The following is a 21,572-nucleotide window of genomic DNA, read 5'->3' as shown; positions in this document are numbered from 1 at the left end:
GGGCTAGCTCCAACTTTTGTCCTTCCCCAAGCTTCTGTAAGTCCCCACCACGCGGGGGCTTAATAGTCGAGAAAAATGGGCTCCCCGGGCAGGCCGTCAAAGAGAGGACGTGGCCTGGGCTTAAAACTCCTTGGTTCCAGCTGAGGGTCCGGGCGCTGGAGACCGGGGGTCCACCAGGGCCGGGGAGGCTCTCCCTGGCCTGGCTAGAGTTTAGAAGCTGGGCCCGGGGCTTGTGCTCTGTCCCAGGGTCCCAGGGTACGGGAGCCCCCCGTCCTGCAAGCCAGCCGAGGGTCTGGGCCCTGGGGAGGGTTGTCCACCGGGGCTCGGGGAGGCTCTCCCTGGCCTGGCTAGGGTTCAGAAGCTGGGACGATGCCCGGGGCTTGTGCTCCATCCTAGTGTTCCAGGGTGCGGGAGCCCCCCATCCTGCAAGCCAGCCTAGGGTCCGGGCACTGGGGACGGGGGTCCACTAGGGCCCGGGGAGGCTCTCCTCTGCCTGGCTAGGGTTCGAAAGCTGGGACTGGGCCCGGGGCTCGTGCTCCGTCCCAGGATGTGGGAGCCCCCAATCCTGCAAGCCTGCCGAGGGTCCAGGCACTGGGGACGGGTGTCCATGGGGCCCGGGGAAGCTCTCCCCAGCCTGGCTAGGGTTCAGAAGCTGGGACCGGGCCCGGGGCCCGTGCTCCATCCAGCGGGCCCCGGGGTGCATGATCCCCCTGTCCTGCAAGCCAGCTGAGGGTCCGGGCACTGGAGACAGGGGTCCACTGGGGCCTGGCTGCTTTCAGAAGCAGGGACTGGGCCCGTGAGCAGGAATGGCTGGCTTTATCTGCTACGCTGGCGGAGCGTAGTTTTCTGCCCACCCCTAGTTGTGAGTCATCTTGCTGGTTACTAGTTTCAAGAGGCCCTTTAGGGCAGCTGTTTGTGGTTACAAACCAGCTCAATTATTAATTCATTATTGAGTACTGATAGCTGCTTTTCCTCTGATACCTTAACCACTAAGGCCCCCTTATTGGGTAACTGTTATGCTATATACATGACATACTATTACATAACATCTACACTTATGTATATTTGACTATAAGATAGGGGCCCTTAAAGAATTATATTTATTTTCCAACAAAAACTCATAAGTTATACCTTCACTGCTGGATCTTGGATTCTAGAGCCAATCAACCATGCTTGTTTTGACTCGCACTGTTTTTGACTTGCAAATAGCATCATCTTGTTCTGAGAGAAATATAAACATATTCCAGCTAATAATGTCCAGCCTTTTTCACAGAATTCTGAAAGAAAATGGCAAAGAATGTTTTTCTAAATTTCATATTTCATCAAGTGCATTGAATTCTATTAGCCATAGGACTTGTCTGTACATAATAACACCAACAACACAATGCCTAAGCCTAAAATGGGCAGTTATGTAAACAACATTGATAGAACTTCATCGCAAAAAATGTCACAATGTCAAAGCCTTTAATAAAAAGACAAAGCAGGTAGATTCCTATAACAAACCTGGATGGAGTGAAAGAAAAACTGTAAGACAGAGAACAACACAGCTTACACTGAAAGTCAAAAGTTGATGCAAGCAGGGGACAGGTCATTATATAGAAAGGAAGGCTGGGCCCAAAATGTCACCAATACTACACCACTAATTCTTTGGGTTCCAGAGTATTGTGCTACTCATCAAAAAGTGTTTCAAGGCCTTGTCAGGGGTAATAAGTGCTTTATAAATACAATTGCAATTGCATTTACAACAGGAAAGCATGCCTCACTCAATTAAATAACTCGTTCTGGGTACAAATGATCAGTTTGTATTCAAGGATCATGACAAATATATAGTTTTGTTGAGTGAATTTATATTTTATTCATTTGGATTTGGAGAGCTCTGTTCACCATGTATGACATTTGGAAAACGTGTTTATCATCAAACCTTTGAACTTCACTGGATCATATTCTTTCATATAATTAAAGGAAGAAAAGGAAAGACACCATCACCTGAGTGCATGACAAAAGACCATCACCAGTGATCACAGTTACAATAATATTCCTATTGTTATAATCAGTAATTACTTTGAAAATATATTGAACTTTTTTCAACTAGCAGTCTATATTTTATGTTATTGGGAACGGATATGTGTGAAATACACGCTAGGGTACATCCAGATTTTCAAATAGTGTGACCTTGGCTAGCTTCTGAAGTGTGTGGGCCTTAAAATAATACGTCTTGTGCTCCTGTCTGCTTGAAAGGGGTGTTGATACATTTCAAACTCGGTACTAATGGGATCTCCTTCAGGACCAGGATTCAGAGTGCAGAATGTATGCATGTGTCTGCTTAGTAAACGATTAATTATTTTTTTAAAAGATACATTTTGGATAAATTTTTTGCCAAAGTCCCCTTGATTTTCTATAGAATATTCGAACACAACGTTCTTGGTTGTGCAAACCAGCATAACGAAGAGGATCAATGTCACTGGTCTGGTATTTGATAATTTCCCTGGTGATAGAAACAACAAGCATTTGCAATGCAATCGGTCTCGCCTTTGGGACCTTATTTGTATTTAGCTGTACACCCCATTAGCCTGGGTGCTGAAACATCTACTGTTCTTTAACATGGAGGGAAAGTAAGCATTAAACTGCGTTATACGCCAGCTATGGGAATCCATGGAAATAAATATTGCCTTTCAGGGGGAAATGCTATAGTCCAAAGCTCTGTTTTTAATATAAATGCAGGGCCTTCGTGGTCATATCACTGAAAATACAAGACTTGAAAAAAATATTATTGTCTACGAATGCTCATGGAAGACAATTTCTATAGAATCTAGAGAATGCTAAAGTGATTCTGGTATTCTACTAACCTCTGCTGGTCGTTTTTTATCAAGAAAGTTAAATAGAGGCAGTTGCCAGAAAATTTATAAAAAGAAAGACCATCAGCAGAAAGCAATTCTGGTATTTTATTGACCTCTACTGGTCATTTTCTATCAAAAGGGTTAAATAGAGGCAGTTGAACAGAAAAAAAGTCCCTAAGCGGAAGCAGACAAGTCCAAAGGCTGATCTCCAGAACCCACAAAGTGCATACACATGTAAGTATATACTAAAGTATATATACTAAAGTATATAATAAAGTATATACAAGAGGTCTTGAATGCTCGACCTAAAAAGAGTTGGGTGCCCTCTCGGAAAAGATGTATATGCCTAACTGCAAATCATACCACTTCCTCTGCATTTGGTGCTTATTGCACACAAATTAGACTATAACAGGAACGAGATTCCACTTGTGGTTTTTGGCAAGCTGCAAGAAAAGAAGTGACAGATGTGTTGCCATTCCTGTATATCAAGGTTATGTTTCTAACTAATTGGTGATGTATCTTCCCCTTGCCCTGTGCTTTCCTAAGCCAGGCGTCAATCAAAGTATAGTTCCATTCATGATTGTGGCTGCTATAATAAAAAATCAATGACCTAATGACCTATATAAGAAAAACATTTCCTTCATTATTATCCCTTCAAGTCCAAAATATTACAGTTTTGTAGGCCACCCTTCCTCAGAAATGTTTTAACACATCTCTCACCAAACTCAGTACACATGTCAAATTTGCCAATCCATTATGTGAACAAATGGTTTTATATATTGAACTGCCTTGTGCTTGTCACGTAGTCAATATCCTTCAGATCTACATTGGTAATATACCTTTTAAAAAGCACAGCTAACCTTTCCTCTTCTCCAAACTACTGCTTAGTGTCTCAGTAGCCCATCTTTTCTAAAACATTAGTGTAGCTTGTATTCAACCATCTTGCATCCTACCTGTCTTTAAGTAACCTCATTTTCCCTTGTCATGTTGAAGACCATCACTCAGGAGAAGTTGTTCTGCTACCTCACACTACCAGACGTAACAGACATATTCACTACTCTCGACTGTATTAATAAACCTACTCTAGTCCCCTCTTCCAACTCAGAGCGTTAAAGGCCTAGCACATACATGGCTTACTTCCAGTCACACTGACCATGCTTTTTTGGTCTCTTGCTTTTCCAAGTTATCTTTTATTTGTCTTCACTCCCAAAAGCCATTGCTGAGGGATCTGCCCTTGGCTTTCTCCTCTTCCTTATTTTGTGACATAATTTCCTGATTTGACATCCCTCACCACCTCAAAAGAGATGATACACAAATCTTTTTCTCATTTCCTAATTTTTCACTCATCTGACCACATGCAATTTTCTCATGGTCATGTGTTACCAAATAGTCTTACGGTCCCTTAATCCGAAATCCTGTATTTTCCTTTCCATCTGCATATCTCTCTTTAAATGACCCAGTCCACATCCCCCAGTGACCTATACTTTTGCATCCTTCACTAGAGCTTTTTGACCTCCTTTCTGCCCACTATTGAACATGGGATCCTTGTTTCTCACTACAACCAGAGCAGCTCATGCCAAATACTAATCATATGTGAGATATCCCAACACAGCCCATTCATTACAGCTAAACACTCATTAACCCATTAGTGTTTCACAGACTGGACTACTCTCACATATCCCCAGCACTGTTCTGTGAGGTTCTAAACTTGACTAGAACCATTGAACATCTACCAAGGCACACTCCCATATCATCATAACAGCCTCATGCTGATTGCCTCTGGCTGTTGGTATTGTCCCATGCTACCTCTCTAATACCATACCAAAACATTTCCCCCTAAGAATTTGTAAACAACAATCTTTTTGTCTAACTAAAGCATTAGTAAGCCAGTTACAGGTACCAGACTGTTCTTTTACCTGGAAGAATATTTATACTGAATTTATTTATGCTGGATTACTTATTACACAATATTTTTACAAGCCATTCGATTTAGGCATTTAACTTTTACTGAAACTTTTGTAACTTGGAGGCCACATAGGACTACTGTCCCACTCACCAATCACCACTGTAAATAAGTAAACTCAGAATATGTATTGCTTTAAATATATATATATATATATTTTTCACCTTTATGATTCACAAGTCACAAGTCAAAGTTGTAGTTTCCATCCACACTGAGTAATCACCCACACCACACCTGATCACTTTGGTTGAACATCTACCATTTTATCTATCACTGTGCTATGTGCCATGTTTCTTTATTGGAAGGTTTTTGTTCAAAATGCTATGGCTGTGAAATAAAAAATTAATCAATACTTAATTGTTCAATAAAAGGTAGGTAATGTACACATGTATCAAGAGGCATAAGATTAAGAAGTCCTTTTGAAAATTGAATAAAATGAGTTCTCTTAAAAGCAGAATGTCCCTGTCTTCGTCATAATTAACCGTAATATTATGAAGTAAAATTTAAAACTGGAGAAAAAAATACCTGTATCCTCATAGTCATCTAGAAGTTGTCTTGCTTTATTTAGTGAGCTTTCCACTTCTTGCAGTCGTGTTTCCATTTTGTTCAGCTTTGCTCCCATTTGTATACCTTTTTCTGTAGCATTTTGCAATTCTCGTTTTGATTGCTCCTGTGTTTCCCAACTGATATGCAGCAAGCTAGTGCAGTTGATTATCATCTGTGTGGCTGATAGGTTACTTGCTAGGTGAGCCTCCTGACAACTTTGCTGCTCATTTTTCATTGTCGAATTCATTATCTCCATTATTTTTATAAGGTTGCTGATTTGTCTCTGGTGGTTCTTGTACATCTGAAAGACTGGGCATTGAAAGTTTGCTGTTATGTGTCTCTGATTTGTGTTTCTCATCTTAAAATAATATTCACAACATTGTTTAATATCACAACATCTAACTTTCACGATAACCAGTACACCAGAACCTTTAAAAAATAACACATATGTAAAGAATAACTCCTCTGCGGCTCTTTCTAACTATACACAGGCACACGTCATATTTGTATGCATCAAACCCACTACGGAGTTGAACACATCCCAGATATGTAGATGCTGCACTTTTCTGCATGCAACTCTAGCAACTGGTAAGTAAGTATATTAAAAATACAGAATCCATGAAATAAAATGCCTCTTTTCGCATGATCATCCCAAAACGTGCAGTGAGCCCTGCTAATGAGCCCTCAATGACAGTGGTCTGACCCTTACAAAGGTTTATATCTAATTGGTTTACTGACATTTTACATAAGTTAACTTACTTGTACGGATGTGTATGTCCTAGTATATGATACCAGGGGTACTTAGGGCCTGTAAGGTAAGTGTATCTCATGAACTGCAGCACTTTTAGTTCCCCCAAGAGTGTGACAAAACAAAACATGCCTCCCAGTTTGCCATTAAGAACTGGAAAAGCAGTTTTTAAATTGCTAACTTGTCTTTGACTTTTAAACCAATGGTAAAGCCCAAACATTCCTTTTTACTATTTCTAAGACACCAACAAGGCTGAGCTACTGAGTATATCGTGGATACAGTGGCTGCACCAATCTGGATGGTAGTGTTAGATGTAGAAAGAGACTAGGAGTACCCTAGTATACTCCTGACACACATCGCCATCCCTCAAAGCTCAGGTTTCGTGTGGTCAAAGACTTTGACCACCTTGAAAATGCCCAAGTTGGATAGGGTGGGCCCCAGGAACTTTTAGCCTAACAATTAGGGTATATGGAGGAGCATAAATGTGATACCTCCGTACACCCAAGTCAGAACACGTTCTGGACTCAAGAATAAAAAGAAGGGGACTCAACCTGATGTCTGTGACCTCAGAGGTGCAATGAAGGACAGGAACTGCTCCCTTATGTACCCAGAACAAAACAAAAATGGACTGAAAGGGTCAGGAGGCTGACCACCTCTTCAAGTTCCAGGGATACAACACTCTATAAGAGGGATTTCCTGCACCTACCCAGCTAAGGAGTATCAAATGGACTGGACTGAAAACTGATGTGGGCCTCTGCAATGACACCCTGTGAGTCCTTAAGGGCCTTCCCAGAGGTTCTGAGGGGCTTTCAACTTTCGTGGTTGATTGGGACTTAAAGTACATAGGGCCTAATTTAGATGTTGAGAGGCTGCTTGTTTCTCAATCTGAGAGATAGAGTATATTACTTTATATCATAACAGTAGTGCCCCAGCCAAATTGAGAAATGGCCATGAAGCTGGTGGTAATTTCTTAAAACGATGGCAGGAACTGCTGTTACAATGGTTCCTCTGAATTCTTTTTGATGTTTTGATGTTTGGTGCACGGCTCTGTCAACATGACAAACATTTGCACCAAACTGGTTTCTATTATTTACTTAAAAGAAAATACCAAAGCAGGATTTACATTTTGAAAATAAAAAATAGAATGCTTCACCTGCCATGGGAGTACTTTCATTGAGCAGGAGGCACATTTAGCAGTTTTCATTGAGCCTTACCACATGTTTTTTTGGCAGTGACGGGCAGTGAAAACTGATCTCTATTTCAGCCAACTTAAATCAGATCAGCGGAATTAGATTTCTGCCTCCATAGACTAGTTGCCAACGTGATTAAATCTATAATCCACCCACATCTAAATCAGGCTGGTGGAACTTTATCTTGGTGCTATGTACACTCCATCCCCATTGCGAATGAGTATGCATAGTGCCGAGATGAAAATCAGGCCCTTAATCCGAAGTTAAAAAGCGCTTTCCAGGATTAACCTGGTTAGTATATCCAACCCATGCTCAATTGCGGTCAGCCAAAATCTGAATTTAGGTCAGGTAGAATGCAACCATTGACTATTATTGGCAGTGTAAGAAATTGGGTTATTGATAAAGGGGGGAGATAACCCTGATCAAGCAACTACCACAATCCTGGTCATGGTGATCCACAAAAGTAACTAAAGTAGCATGTACTTAATCCTCTAGTACCTTGGCACAAAAGCATTTCAGCATTAATTAGAGGCAATTTGCTAAGTCGTTATGCAGAACACAAACAGTAGTAAAGTGAAAATACAACATGAGAAAAAACCCAAAACAATTAAGAATAATAATATGCATCTTAACCCCTTGTATGCCCATGACGAGCTGGACTCGTCATGGAGCACAGTCGCGCTGTGCCCATGACGAGTCCAGCTCGTCATGAGGCATACCCTAGGGAATCCCTCTGGTGCGGGCACCAGAGGGATTCCCTTTCTGCCAAAATAGCCTCGGGAGCTGGGGAAGAGCTTCCCTAGCTCCCGAGGCCCCCCCTTTCACTGTAATGACGATCGTCACGCAACGTCGCGCCGACGTCATTACAGTGAAAGTGAAACTGAAATGAGCCAAGAGGCTCATTTCACGTTTCACTTTGTACGTGCTCAGGGGGCTACCTCAGCCCCCTGAGCACGTAGAAAGACGGGAGAGGTATCGTTGGAAAGGGGAGAATCTCCCCAGTGGAACCCTGCTTGGGGATCGCCACAGGAGGGTGATCCCCAAGCAGGGATCCACCCACTATTTTGGGCACATTTAGTCTTTTTGCCCCCCCCGGGGGGGGGGGGCAAAAAGCCCACTAGACACCAGGGAATTTTTTTCACAATCAAAATAGGGGTGGGGCTGCCCAAAACGGGCAGGCCCATGCCCCCACTCCACCCCCAAATTATCACAGTCTTTCTGCCCCCCCCCGGGGGGCAGATGGGGCATTGGCCCCTAATCTGCCCCTTCGGGGGGGCAGAAAGCCCACTATACACCAGGGATTTGTTTTCAGTTTTTGTTAGGGTGGGGGCTGCCCGAAACGGGCACGCCAATGCCCCCACCCTCCCCCCCACAAAAATGACAGTCTTTCTGCCCCCCAGGAGGCAGATGGGAGCTGTAGCCCCCAATCTGGCCCCCCCTTGGTGGCACAGAATGCCCACTAGAAACCATGGATTTTTTTGTGTTATTAGTGATGGGGTAGGGAATCCCCAAAATAGGCATGACAATACCCCACCCCACCCCCAGAGAAATTCCAGTCTTTCTGCCCCCCGGGAGGGCAGATGGTGGCAGGGGCCCCTGATCTGCCCCCTGGGGGGGCAGAAAGCCCACTAGGTGCCAGCGAGTACGCAGGCTTTTTTTATGCATGGGGCTGCTCAAAATGGTCATACCAGTGCCCCCACCCCCACAAAAAATAGCCACAGTCTTTCTGTCCCCTTTAGGGGCATATCAGGATGAAACCCCCTTCCCCGATTCCCCCCCAGGGCGGCAGAAAGGCCACTGGGCTCCGGATTTTTTTTAGCAATGTGCATACCTGTGGATTTTGGGCACTAGCGCAGTTGGCACGTAGGCAAACCTAGCAAACCTGTACATTCTTTAAAACTAGACACCGAGGGGAATCCTGGATGGATGACTTCACTGGCTCTCACCAGGTTCTGTTACCCAGAATCCATTGCTAACCTAAAAATGTGTCCAAAATAACACATTTTCCTCACATTTCTGTGGTGGAAAGTTCTGGAATCTGCGTGGGTCCACAAAATTCCACCCACCCTGCGTTCCCCAAAGTCTTCAAAGAAAAATGGTACCTCACTTGCGTGGGTAGGCCTAGTGCCTGCGTCAGGCAAGGGCCCAAAACCTATTGAGGAGACATCAAAATTACCTATCACAAAGCAACCGGTTTTGCAAAGGGGGTCCTATGAGTTTTTGGCCCAGGCTTGGCGGCCACCTAGCGAAACCTACCAAACCCACACATTTTTCACACATTTTTGTGTGGGAAAGTTGTGGCATCACCGGGCTGACACAAATTTCCTACCACCCAGCGTTCCCCCGGGTCTCCCGATAAAAACGGTGCCTCACTCGTGTGGGAGGCCCAATTACCCGTGACAGGCAAGGGCCCAAAACGTATTGAGGCAACATGAAAATTGCCTACCTCAAAACGACCTGGTTTTGCAAGGGGGGTCACCTCGGTTTTTGGCCTGGTGCTCGGCGGCCACCTAGGGGAACCTACCAAACTCACACATTTCTGAAAACTAGACACCCGGGGGATTCCAGGGAGGTATGGCTTGCGTGGATCCCCCAACGTTTCCTTACCCAGAATGCCCTGCAAACCTGAAATTTAGCTGTAAAAATCACCTTTTTCACACATTTTTGTGTGGGAAAGTTGTGGCATCACCGGGCTGACACAAATTTCCTACCACCCAGCGTTCCCCCGGGTCTCCCAATAAAAACGGTGCCTCACTCGTGTGGGAGGCCCAATTACCCGTGACAGACAAGGGCCCAAAATGTATTGAGGCGACATGAAAATTGCCTACCTCAAAACGACCTGGTTTTGCAAGGGGGTCACCTGGGTTTTTGGCCTGGTGCTCGGCGGCCACCTAGGGGAACCTACCAAACCCACACATTTCTGAAAACTAGACACCCGGGGGATTCCAGGGAGGTATGGCTTGCGTGGATCCCCCAACGTTTCCTTACCCAGAATTCCCTGCAAACCTCACATTTTGCTGTAAAAATCACCTTTTTCACACATTTTTGTGTGGGAAAGTTGTGGCATCACCGGGCTGACACAAATTTCCTACCACCCAGCGTTCCCCGGGTCTCCCGATAAAAATGGTGCCTCACTCGTGTGGGAGGCCCAAGTACCCGCGATAGGCAAGGGCCCAAAACGTATTGAGGCGACATGAAAATTGCCTACCTCAAAACAACCTGATATTGCAAGGGGGGTCACCTGGGTTTTTGGCCCGGTGCTCGGCGGCCACCTAGCGGAACCTACCAAACCCACACATTTCTGAAAACTAGACACCCGGGGGATTCCAGGGAGGTATGGCTTGCGTGGATCCCCCAACATTTCCTTACCCAGAATGCCCTGCAAACCTCAAATTTAGCTGTAAAAATCACGTTTTTCACACATTTTTGTGTGGGAAAGTTGTGGCATCAGCGGGCTGACACAAATTTCCTACCACCCAGCGTTCCCCCAGTACTCCCAATAAAAACTCGGGTGGGAGGCCCAAGTACCTGCGACAGGCAAGGGCCCAAAATGTATTGAGGCGACATGAAAATTGCCTACCTCAAAACGACCTGGTTTTGCAAGGTGGGTCACCTGGGTTTTCGGCCCGGTGCTCGGCGGCCACCTAGGGAACCTACCAAACCCACACATTTCTGAAAACTAGACACCCGGGGGATTCCAGGGAGGTATGGCTTGCGTGGATCCCCCAACGTTTCCCTACCCAGAATGCCCTGCAAACCTCAAATTTAGCTGAAAAAATCACGTTTTTCACATATTTTTGTGAGGAAAAGTTGTGGCATCAGTGGGCTGATGCAAAGTTCCTACCACCCAGCGTTCCCCCGGGTGTCCCGATAAAAACAGTGCCTCACTCGTCTGGGAGGCCCAAGTACCCGCGACAGGCAAGGGCCCACAACGTAGTGAGGCGACATGAAAATTGCCTACCTCAAAACGACCTGGTTTTGCAAGGGGGTCACCTGGGTTTTTGGCCCGGTGCTCGGTGGCCACCTAGGGGAACCTACCAAACCCACACATTTCTGAAAACTAGACACCCGGGGGATTCCAGTGAAGTATGGCTTGTGTGGATCCCCCAACGTTTCCTTACCCAGAATGCCCTGCAAACCTCAAATTTAGCTGAAAAAATCACGTTTTTCACACATTTTTGTGTGGGAAAGTTGTGGCATCAGCGGGCTGACACAAATTTCCTACCACCCAGCGTTCCCCCGGGTCTCCCGATAAAAACTGTGCCTCACTCGTGTGGGAGGCCCAAGTACCCGCGACAGGCAAGGGCCCACAACGTAGTGAGGCGACATGAAAATTGCCTACCTCAAAATGACCTGGTTTTGCAAGGGGGTCACCTGGGCTTTTGGCCCGGTGCTCGGCGGCCACCTAGGGGAACCTACCAAACCCACACATTTCTGAAAACTAAATACCCGGGGGATTCCAGGGAGGTATGGCTTGCGTGGATCCCCCAACGTTTCCTTACCCAGAATGCCCTGCAAACCTCAAATTTAGCTGAAAAAATCACCTTTTTCACACATTTTTGTGTGGGAAAGTTGTGGCATCACCGGGCTGACACAAATTTCCTACCACCCAGTGTTCCCCCGGGTCTCCCGATAAAAACGGTGCCTCACTCGTGTGGGAGGGCCAAGTACCTGCCACGGGCAAGGGCCCAAAACGTAGTGAGGCGCACTACGTTTTGGACCCTTGCCTGTCGCGGGTACTTGGGCCTCCCACACGAGTGAGGCATCCTTTTTATTGGGAGACCCGTGGGAACGCTGGGTGGTAGGAAATTTGTGTCAGCCCGGTGATGCCACAACTTTGCCACACAAAAATATGTCAAAAAGGGGATTTTTACAGCTAAATTTGAGGCTTGCAGGGCATTCTGGGTAAGGAAATGTTGGGGGATCCATGTAAGCCATACCTCCCTGGAATCCCCCGGGTGTCTAGTTTTCAGAAATGTGTGGGTTTGGTAGGTTCCCCTAGGTAGACGCCGAGCACCGGGCCAAAAACCCAGGTGACCCCCTTGCAAAACCAGGTCGTTTTGAGGTAGGCAATTTTCATGTCGCCTCACTACGTTGTGGGCCCTTGCCTGTCGCGGGTACTTGGGCCTCCCACACGAGTGAGGCACCGTTTTTATTGGGAGACCCGGGGGAACGCTGGGTGGTAGGAAATTTGTGTCAGCCCAGTGATGCCACAACTTTCCCACACAAAAATGTGTGAAAAAGGTGATTTTTTCAGCAAAATTTGAGGTTTGCAGGGCATTCTGGGTAAGGAAACTTTGGGGGATCCATGCAAGCCATACCTCCCTGAAATCCCCCGGGTGTCTAGTTTTCAGAGATGTGTGGGTTTGGTAGGTTCCCCTAGGTGGCCGCTGAGCACCGGGCCAAAAACCCAGGTGACCCCCTAGCAAAACCAGGTCGTTTTGAGGTAGGCAATTTTCATGTCGCCTCACTACGTTGTGGGCCCTTGCCTGTCGCGGGTACTTGGGCCTCCCACACGAGTTAGGCACCATTTTTATAGGGAGACCCGGGGGTAACGCTGGGTGGTAGGAAATTTGTGTCAGCCCGGTGATGCCACAACTTTCCCACACAAAAATGTGTGAAAAACGTGATTTTTTCAGCTACATTTGAGGTTTGCAGGGCATTCTGGGTAGGGAAGCGTTGGGGGATCCACGCAAGCCATACCTCCCTGGAATCCCCCAGGTGTCTAGTTTTCAGAAATGTGTGGGTTTGGTAGGTTCCCCTAGGTGGCCGCTGAGCACCTGGTCAAAAACCCAGGTGACCCCTGTGCAAAACCAGGTCTTTTTGAGGTAGGCAATTTTTTTGTCGCCTCACTACGTTGTGGGCCCTTGCCTGTCGCGGTTACTTGGGCCTCCCACACGAGTTAGGCACCGTTTTTATCGGGAGACCCGGGGGAACGCTGGGTGGTAGGAAATTTGTGTCAGCCCGCTGATGCCACAACTTTCCCACACAAAAATGAGTGAAAAAGGTATATTTTTTGCCTAAATTTGAGGTTTGCAGGGCATTCTGGGTAAGGAAACGTTGGGAGATCCACGCAAGCCATACCTCCCTGGATTTCCCCGGGTGTCTAGTTTTCAGAAATGTGTGGGTTTGGTAGGTTCACTTAGGTGGCCGCCGAGCACCGGGCCAAAAACCCAGGTGACCCCCGTGCAAAACCAGGTCGTTTTGAGGTAGGCAATTTTTTTGTTGCCTCACTACGTTGTGGGCCCTTGCCTGTCGCGGTTACTTGGGCCTCCCACACGAGTGAGGCACCGTTTTTATCGGGAGACCCGGGGGAACGCTGGGTGGTAGGAAATTTGTGCCAGCCCGCTGATGCCACAACTTTTCCACACAAAAATGTGTGAAAAAGGGGATTTTGTCAGCTAAATTTGAGGTTTGCAGGGCATTCTGGGTAAGGAAACTTTGGGGGATCCACGCAAGCCATACCTCTCTGGAATCCCCTGCATGTCTAGTTTTCAGAAATGTGTGGGTTTGGTAGGTCCCCCTAGGTGGCCACCGAGCACCGGGCCGAAAACCCAGGTGACCCCCCTTGCAAAACCAGGTTGTTTTGATGTGGGCAATTTTCATGTCACCTCAAAACGTTTTGGGCCCTTGCCTGTCGTGGGTACTTGGGCCTCCCACACGAGTGAGGCACCGTTTTTATCGGGAGACCCGGAGGAACGATGGGTGGTAGGAAATTTGTGTCAGCCCGGTGATGCCACATCTTTCCCACACAAAAATGTGTGAAAAAGGTGATTTTTTCAGCTAAATTTGAGGTTTGCAGGGCATTCTGGGTAAGGAAACGTTGGGGGATCCACGCAAGCCATACCTCCATGGAATCCCCCGGGTGTCTAGTTTTCAGAAATGTGTGGGTTTGGTAGGTTTCCCTAGGTGCCGGCAGAGCTAGGGTTCAAAAACTACAGCTAGGCACTTTGGCAAAAAAGGTTCATTTTTCACTGCGAAATTGAGGTGTGTCCACGATGCGTTTTGCGCCGTTTCCTGTCGCGGGCACTAGGCCGACCCACACAAGTGAGGTACCATTTTTATCGGAAGACTTTGCGGAATGCGGGGTGCATGGAAATTTGTGGATCCACGCAGATTCCAGAACTTTCCACCACAGAAATGTGGGGAAAATGTGTTTTTTTTGGCAATTTTTTAGGTTTGCAAGGGATTCTGGGTAGCAGAACCTGGTGGGAGGCAGTCAAGTCACCCCATCCTGGATTCCCCTGGGTGTCTAGTTTTCAAAAATGTATAGGTTTGCTAGGTTTCCTTAGGTGCCGGCAGAGCTATGGTTCAAAAACTACAGCTAGGCACTTTGCCAAAAAAGGGTCATTTTTCACAGCGAAATTGAGTTGTTTCCACGTTGCGTTTTGCGCCGTTTCCTGTCACGGGTACTAGGCCGACCAACACAAGTGAGGTACCATTTTCTCGGAATACTTTGGGGAACGCAGGGTGGGTGGAAATTTGTGGATCCATGCAGATTCCAGAACTTTCCACCAGAGAAATATGGGGAAAAAGTGTTTTTTGGGCAATTTTTTAGGTTTGCAAGGGATTCTGGGTAACAGAACGTGGTGGGAGCGTTCCCCCGGGTCTCCCGATAAAAACTGTGCCTCACTCGCGTGGGAGGCCCAAGTACCCGCGACAGGCAAGGGCCCACAACGTAGTGAGGCGACATGAAAATTGCCTACCTCAAAATGACCTGGTTTTGCAAGGGGGTCTCCTGGGCTTTTGGCCCGGTGCTCGGCGGCCACCTAGGGGAACCTACCAAACCCACACATTTCTGAAAACTAGATACCCGGGGGATTCCAGGGAGGTATGGCTTGCGTGGATCCCCCAACGTTTCCTTACCCAGAATGCCCTGCAAACCTCAAATTTAGCTGAAAAAATCACCTTTTTCACACATTTTTGTGTGGGGAAGTTGTGGCATCACCGGGCTGACACAAATTTCCTACCACCCAGTGTTCCCCCGGGTCTCCCGATAAAAACGGTGCCTCACTCGTGTGGGAGGGCCAAGTACCTGCCACGGGCAAGGGCCCAAAACGTAGTGAGGCGCACTACGTTTTGGACCCTTGCCTGTCGCGGGTACTTGGGCCTCCCACACGAGTGAGGCATCCTTTTTATTGGGAGACCCGTGGGAACGCTGGGTGGTAGGAAATTTGTGTCAGCCCGGTGATGCCACAACTTTGCCACACAAAAATATGTCAAAAAGGGGATTTTTTCAGCTAAATTTGAGGCTTGCAGGGCATTCTGGGTAAGGAAATGTTGGGGGATCCATGTAAGCCATACCTCCCTGGAATCCCCCGGGTGTCTAGTTTTCAGAAATGTGTGGGTTTGGTAGGTTCCCCTAGGTAGACGCCGAGCACCGGGCCAAAAACCCAGGTGACCCCCTTGCAAAACCAGGTCGTTTTGAGGTAGGCAATTTTCATGTCGCCTCACTACGTTGTGGGCCCTTGCCTGTCGCGGGTACTTGGGCCTCCCACACGAGTGAGGCACCGTTTTTATTGGGAGACCCGGGGGAACGCTGGGTGGTAGGAAATTTGTGTCAGCCCAGTGATGCCACAACTTTCCCACACAAAAATGTGTGAAAAAGGTGATTTTTTCAGCAAAATTTGAGGTTTGCAGGGCATTCTGGGTAAGGAAACTTTGGGGGATCCACGCAAGCCATACCTCCCTGAAATCCCCCGGGTGTCTAGTTTTCAGAAATGTGTGGGTTTGGTAGGTTCCCCTAGGTGGCCGCTGAGCACCGGGCCAAAAACCCAGGTGACCCCCTAGCAAAACCAGGTCGTTTTGAGGTAGGCAATTTTCATGTCGCCTCACTACGTTGTGGGCCCTTGCCTGTCGCGGGTACTTGGGCCTCCCACACGAGTTAGGCACCATTTTTATAGGGAGACCCGGGGGTAACGCTGGGTGGTAGGAAATTTGTGTCAGCCCGGTGATGCCACAACTTTCCCACACAAAAATGTGTGAAAAACGTGATTTTTTCAGCTACATTTGAGGTTTGCAGGGCATTCTGGGTAGGGAAGCGTTGGGGGATCCACGCAAGCCATACCTCCCTGGAATCCCCCAGGTGTCTAGTTTTCAGAAATGTGTGGGTTTGGTAGGTTCCCCTAGGTGGCCGCTGAGCACCTGGTCAAAAACCCAGGTGACCCCTGTGCAAAACCAGGTCTTTTTGAGGTAGGCAATTTTTTTGTCGCCTCACTACGTTGTGGGCCCTTGCCTGTCGCGGTTACTTGGGCCTCCCACACGAGTTAGGCACCGTTTTTATCGGGAGACCCGGGGGAACGCTGGGTGGTAGGAAATTTGTGTCAGCCCGCTGATGCCACAACTTTCCCACACAAAAATGAGTGAAAAAGGTATATTTTTTGCCTAAATTTGAGGTTTGCAGGGCATTCTGGGTAAGGAAACGTTGGGAGATCCACGCAAGCCATACCTCCCTGGAATTCCCCGGGTGTCTAGTTTTCAGAAATGTGTGGGTTTGGTAGGTTCCCTTAGGTGGCCGCCGAGCACCGGGCCAAAAACCCAGGTGACCCCCGTGCAAAACCAGGTCGTTTTGAGGTAGGCAATTTTTTTGTTGCCTCACTACGTTGTGGGCCCTTGCCTGTCGCGGTTACTTGGGCCTCCCACACGAGTGAGGCACCGTTTTTATCGGGAGACCCGGGGGAAAGCTGGGTGGTAGGAAATTTGTGTCAGCCCGCTGATGCCACAACTTTTCCACACAAAAATGTGTGAAAAAGGGGATTTTTTCAGCTAAATTTGAGGTTTGCAGGGCATTCTGGGTAAGGAAACTTTGGGGGATCCACGCAAGCCATACCTCTCTGGAATCCCCTGCGTGTCTAGTTTTCAGAAATGTGTGGGTTTGGTAGGTCCCCCTAGGTGGCCACCGAGCACCGGGCCGAAAACCCAGGTGACCCCCCTTGCAAAACCAGGTTGTTTTGATGTGGGCAATTTTCATGTCACCTCAAAACGTTTTGGGCCCTTGCCTGTCGTGGGTACTTGGGCCTCCCACACGAGTGAGGCACCGTTTTTATCGGGAGACCCGGAGGAACGATGGGTGGTAGGAAATTTGTGTCAGCCCGGTGATGCCACATCTTTCCCACACAAAAATGTGTGAAAAAGGTGATTTTTTCAGCTAAATTTGAGGTTTGCAGGGCATTCTGGGTAAGGAAACGTTGGGGGATCCACGCAAGCCATACCTCCATGGAATCCCCCGGGTGTCTAGTTTTCAGAAATGTGTGGGTTTGGTAGGTTTCCCTAGGTGCCGGCAGAGCTAGGGTTCAAAAACTACAGCTAGGCACTTTGGCAAAAAAGGTTCATTTTTCACTGCGAAATTGAGGTGTGTCCACGATGCGTTTTGCGCCGTTTCCTGTCGCGGGCACTAGGCCGACCCACACAAGTGAGGTACCATTTTTATCGGAAGACTTTGCGGAATGCGGGGTGCATGGAAATTTGTGGATCCACGCAGATTCCAGAACTTTCCACCACAGAAATGTGGGGAAAATGTGGTTTTTTTGGCAATTTTTTAGGTTTGCAAGGGATTCTGGGTAGCAGAACCTGGTGGGAGGCAGTCAAGTCACCCCATCCTGGATTCCCCTGGGTGTCTAGTTTTCAAAAATGTATAGGTTTGCTAGGTTTCCCTAGGTGCCGGCAGAGCTATGGTTCAAAAACTACAGCTAGGCACTTTGCCAAAAAAGGGTCATTTTTCACAGCGAAATTGAGTTGTTTCCACGTTGCGTTTTGCGCCGTTTCCTGTCACGGGTACTAGGCCGACCAACACAAGTGAGGTACCATTTTCTCGGAATACTTTGGGGAACGCAGGGTGGGTGGAAATTTGTGGATCCATGCAGATTCCAGAACTTTCCACCAGAGAAATATGGGGAAAAAGTGTTTTTTGGGCAATTTTTTAGGTTTGCAAGGGATTCTGGGTAACAGAACGTGGTGGGAGGCAGTCAAGTCACCCCATCCTGGATTCCCCTTGGTGTCTAGTTTTCAAAAATGTATAGGTTTGCTAGGTTTCCCTAGCTGCCGGCAGAGCTAGGGTTAAAAAACTACAGCTAGGCACTTTGCTAAAAAAGGGTAATTTTGCATTGTGAAAATGTGGTGTGTTCACGTTGGGTTTTGAGCCATTTCCTGTCGTGGGCACTATGCCTACCCCTACAAGTGAGGTACCATTTTTATCGGGATACTTAGGGTAATTCAGATTTGTAAAGGAACTGTTATTACCTATTGACTTTCGATGCATTTCTGCCTCCCAAATGAAAGACATTGTGTAAAAAAGAAGTAATTCTAAAAAATGACTGATAATTCTCATGCTAGTATGAGTATTCCCAATTTTGGAAATGTGCAAATATCTACTGTTTCTAAACTCTATATTTTGTTCCCATTTCAGTAATACATAGGTGTCTTTCATACCGATTTTTCCATGTACACATTTTTACAGAATAATTACTATATACCCGGTACATAATAAAAAACCATTGCAAGTTGCTGCTCAGTTTTTGGCTCTGGGCTCGTCGGGTTCTTGGTGAACCTACAAGTCCTATATATCCCCACACCAGAAATGTCCAGCGTATGTAATGGTATATTGCTTTCAAAGAGCTGTCAAAATTAGAAGAAGTTACAGGTGAAAAAGTTGACACAAAAGGCGCTTTTTTTCAACAAATTTTCAATTTATCCCATATTTAACTGTTAGTTTCTATAAAGAAACCTTGATGGATCTACACAAATGACCCCTTGCTGAATTCAGAATTTTGTCTACTTCTCAAAATGTATAGCTTTCTAGGATCCATTATTGCTTTTGTACCCATTTGTACCCTTAACTGGAAGGAGGTCGAAAGCACAAAAAATAGCAAAAATAGGCTATGTCCCAGAAAAATGCCAAAACTGTGTAAAAAATGTTGGGTTTCTGACAAAAGTCTGATATCCCCTAAAAGCTGGGAAAATGGTGATTTCAGCCCCACAAACCCTTTTTTGATAACACTTGCAGGGAAAAACCCAGATGCTTTCATTTGCAGCCCGTTTTTCCCATTTTCCCCCCAAAAAACTAAATTTTGCTGTATTTTGGCTCATTTCTGTGACCCCTTCAGGGGAATCCACAAACCCTGAGTACCCTCAGAATCCCCATGATGTTGGAAGAAAAGGACGCAAATTTGGCGTGGATACCTTATGTGGTCAAAAAGTTACAGGGGCCTCAGCGCTCACTACCCCAAATAGCCAAAAAAGGGCGTGGCACAGGAGGGGGAAAAGGCCTGGCAGCGAAGGGGTTAAAAAATAAAATGAGACCAAAACTACATAACATCCAATTGTTAGAAGCAGAGATATTCAATTTGACAGTTTACGTAAGCATAGCGCCTTAAATCACAAATGCTACTAACAATCATCTGGTCATTGCTAGGTAAGGGGAAAGTCCCAAGTTCAGGTCAACCACTATGGAGAGCGAGCTGGATACTGGAACCTTGTCAATACTACTGAAAAAGTTACCTTATCAAAGTCTGATGCAAAGAGTCAAGTTCCCAGTGGAGGAGGCAGTGAAGAGCAGGGAGAATGTTGTGAATGGCAATCGCTGTAGCACAAACCGCAGCCTGGACTTGCAGAAGATTGTCATTGTAGCACAAAATCAGTTGGGTATCACAGACTGTCGCTGTTGAAGCTTCAAATTCGCAGTTACCATGGGCTGACATTGGTGTAGCCCGAAGTGTAGATCTTCTAATGTGGAGATGCACCAAGTGGGAGAAGCCCGTTCCTTTATCCGAGAAAGTTGCAATTTTGGCGGATTTACTTCAGTGGTTGTTGCTGATTGACTAGTGGAGTGGAAGTCCATATATAGGTTTACACGTTGCAGTAAGTTTACTCATTTCTGTTTTTACAAATTCAGAGTGTAAACCTACTACATAAGTGTATATTACATGTCTCCACACACAAAGAATTGCAATTGGATAACTCTGGTGTGGGTGGGTGACATACCTCTCTTATTGGCACATGCATCAAAGTCCATCCTGGCCAATCCCTAAACCCCCTGCATCCTTCCTTATGCTATCCTTTTTGGTAGTAATTCTGCCTAGTTCCCACCCACTCACTAAAAGTCTTCCAACATTTACTTCTGTTGGACATGGCCCTTTTTGCAGGGTCACTCCCAGGTTTTTGCCTTCTGTTGCTGAACCCATTTTATTGGCATTAGGACTTTGTCTAACTGCACCCTGCTAACCTGTACCAAAGTGCTTGTTCTTGCTCCCTAAAATATGGTGTCCTATGCTGATTGGCACATGTAATGTATTTTTTAAGCCCCTAGTAAATGGTACTACGTGTACTCTGGGCATTTTAATTAAGAACTTGTAGTGGGCAGCTCACTCATTCTGCCACCCACTAAAAATAGCCACAACTTTTCTCATGCCTGCCACTGCACCCTGGATGCAGTTTTAAACTGCCATTTTGACCACGCAAAACAAAACTTTTGACGGGCCTACTCTTTCCTTTTCAATAATCAGAAGTGATCTCTAGGGAAGGTCCTAACAGCTCGTAGGACAGGGTCCATTGTATTTAAAAAGTAGGGCAAGTATCATTAAGCTTTACATATCCTGGCAGTGAAAAACTCGTAAAGTTGTTTTTTACTGTTGCAAAGCATATTCCTCTCATTGACTAACATAGGGTTACCTTATCACATCTACGTTTAGATTGAGAGTGTGTAGAAAAATACTTCTTAGTCTATTTTGAATTTTAATTTAAATTCCTCTTTAAAGGTAAAGTCAGATTTTCAGTTACAATTACAAGAACACTACTTTTAGAACATTGGCATTTTTGTGTCCTATACAACTGTGGCTTTCTACCAGTGTCCTGCGTCACATGACTGTGAATGACTCTGCTGTGAAGTTTGTGTATTGCTTCCAGACAGTGACACAAAGGGGCCTTAGGTTTGGATAGGATGGGCAAGTCAATGCAGGATGAGCGGGAAGGAGCTCTACCCAACCATACTTGCACTTCAAAGGGCTTTGCCTCAGCACACACAGAAAAACCTGACACCAGGCCTGCTTTTGCTTTTGTCATCTTAGACAGAGTTTGAACCTGCTCAGGGGAAGAACGTTACAGAATCAGTATTGTGGGCAGGAGCGGGAATCACTCCACACAAAGGCTGGTAACTGATATATATTTTATACCTCCAGAGCCACTCATCAGAACACTCATGGACCTGTGTAAGATTCAGAAGTAGGACGGCCCTGCTACTGAGGAATTGATCTGGTGCATGAAGAACGGCCTCACTAACTGAGAAGGAAGAATAG

At 46.5% G+C, this 21,572-nt stretch overlaps 1 protein-coding gene across 2 annotated transcripts in view; it reads right to left on the bottom strand.

Moving 5' to 3' along the window:
- The window catches only part of LOC146863719 (uncharacterized), a 320,036-nt gene that overhangs the window by 226,206 nt on the left and 72,258 nt on the right, over window positions 1-21,572 (bottom strand). For both annotated transcript variants that reach the window (XM_085627867.1, XM_085627868.1), the window contains 2 exons: window positions 5,326-5,655; window positions 1,132-1,277 (listed from right to left, as the gene is read on the bottom strand). In XM_085627867.1, the coding sequence (XP_085483993.1) occupies window positions 1,132-1,277; window positions 5,326-5,655 (476 nt within the window). The remainder of the gene's footprint in view (window positions 1-1,131; window positions 1,278-5,325; window positions 5,656-21,572) is intronic.

The sequence above is a fragment of the Triturus cristatus genome, chromosome 2_1, assembly GCF_964204655.1.
Source record: "Triturus cristatus chromosome 2_1, aTriCri1.1, whole genome shotgun sequence".
Lineage (NCBI taxonomy): Eukaryota > Metazoa > Chordata > Amphibia > Caudata > Salamandridae > Triturus > Triturus cristatus.
This window is presented reverse-complemented; position numbering and strand designations above follow the sequence as displayed.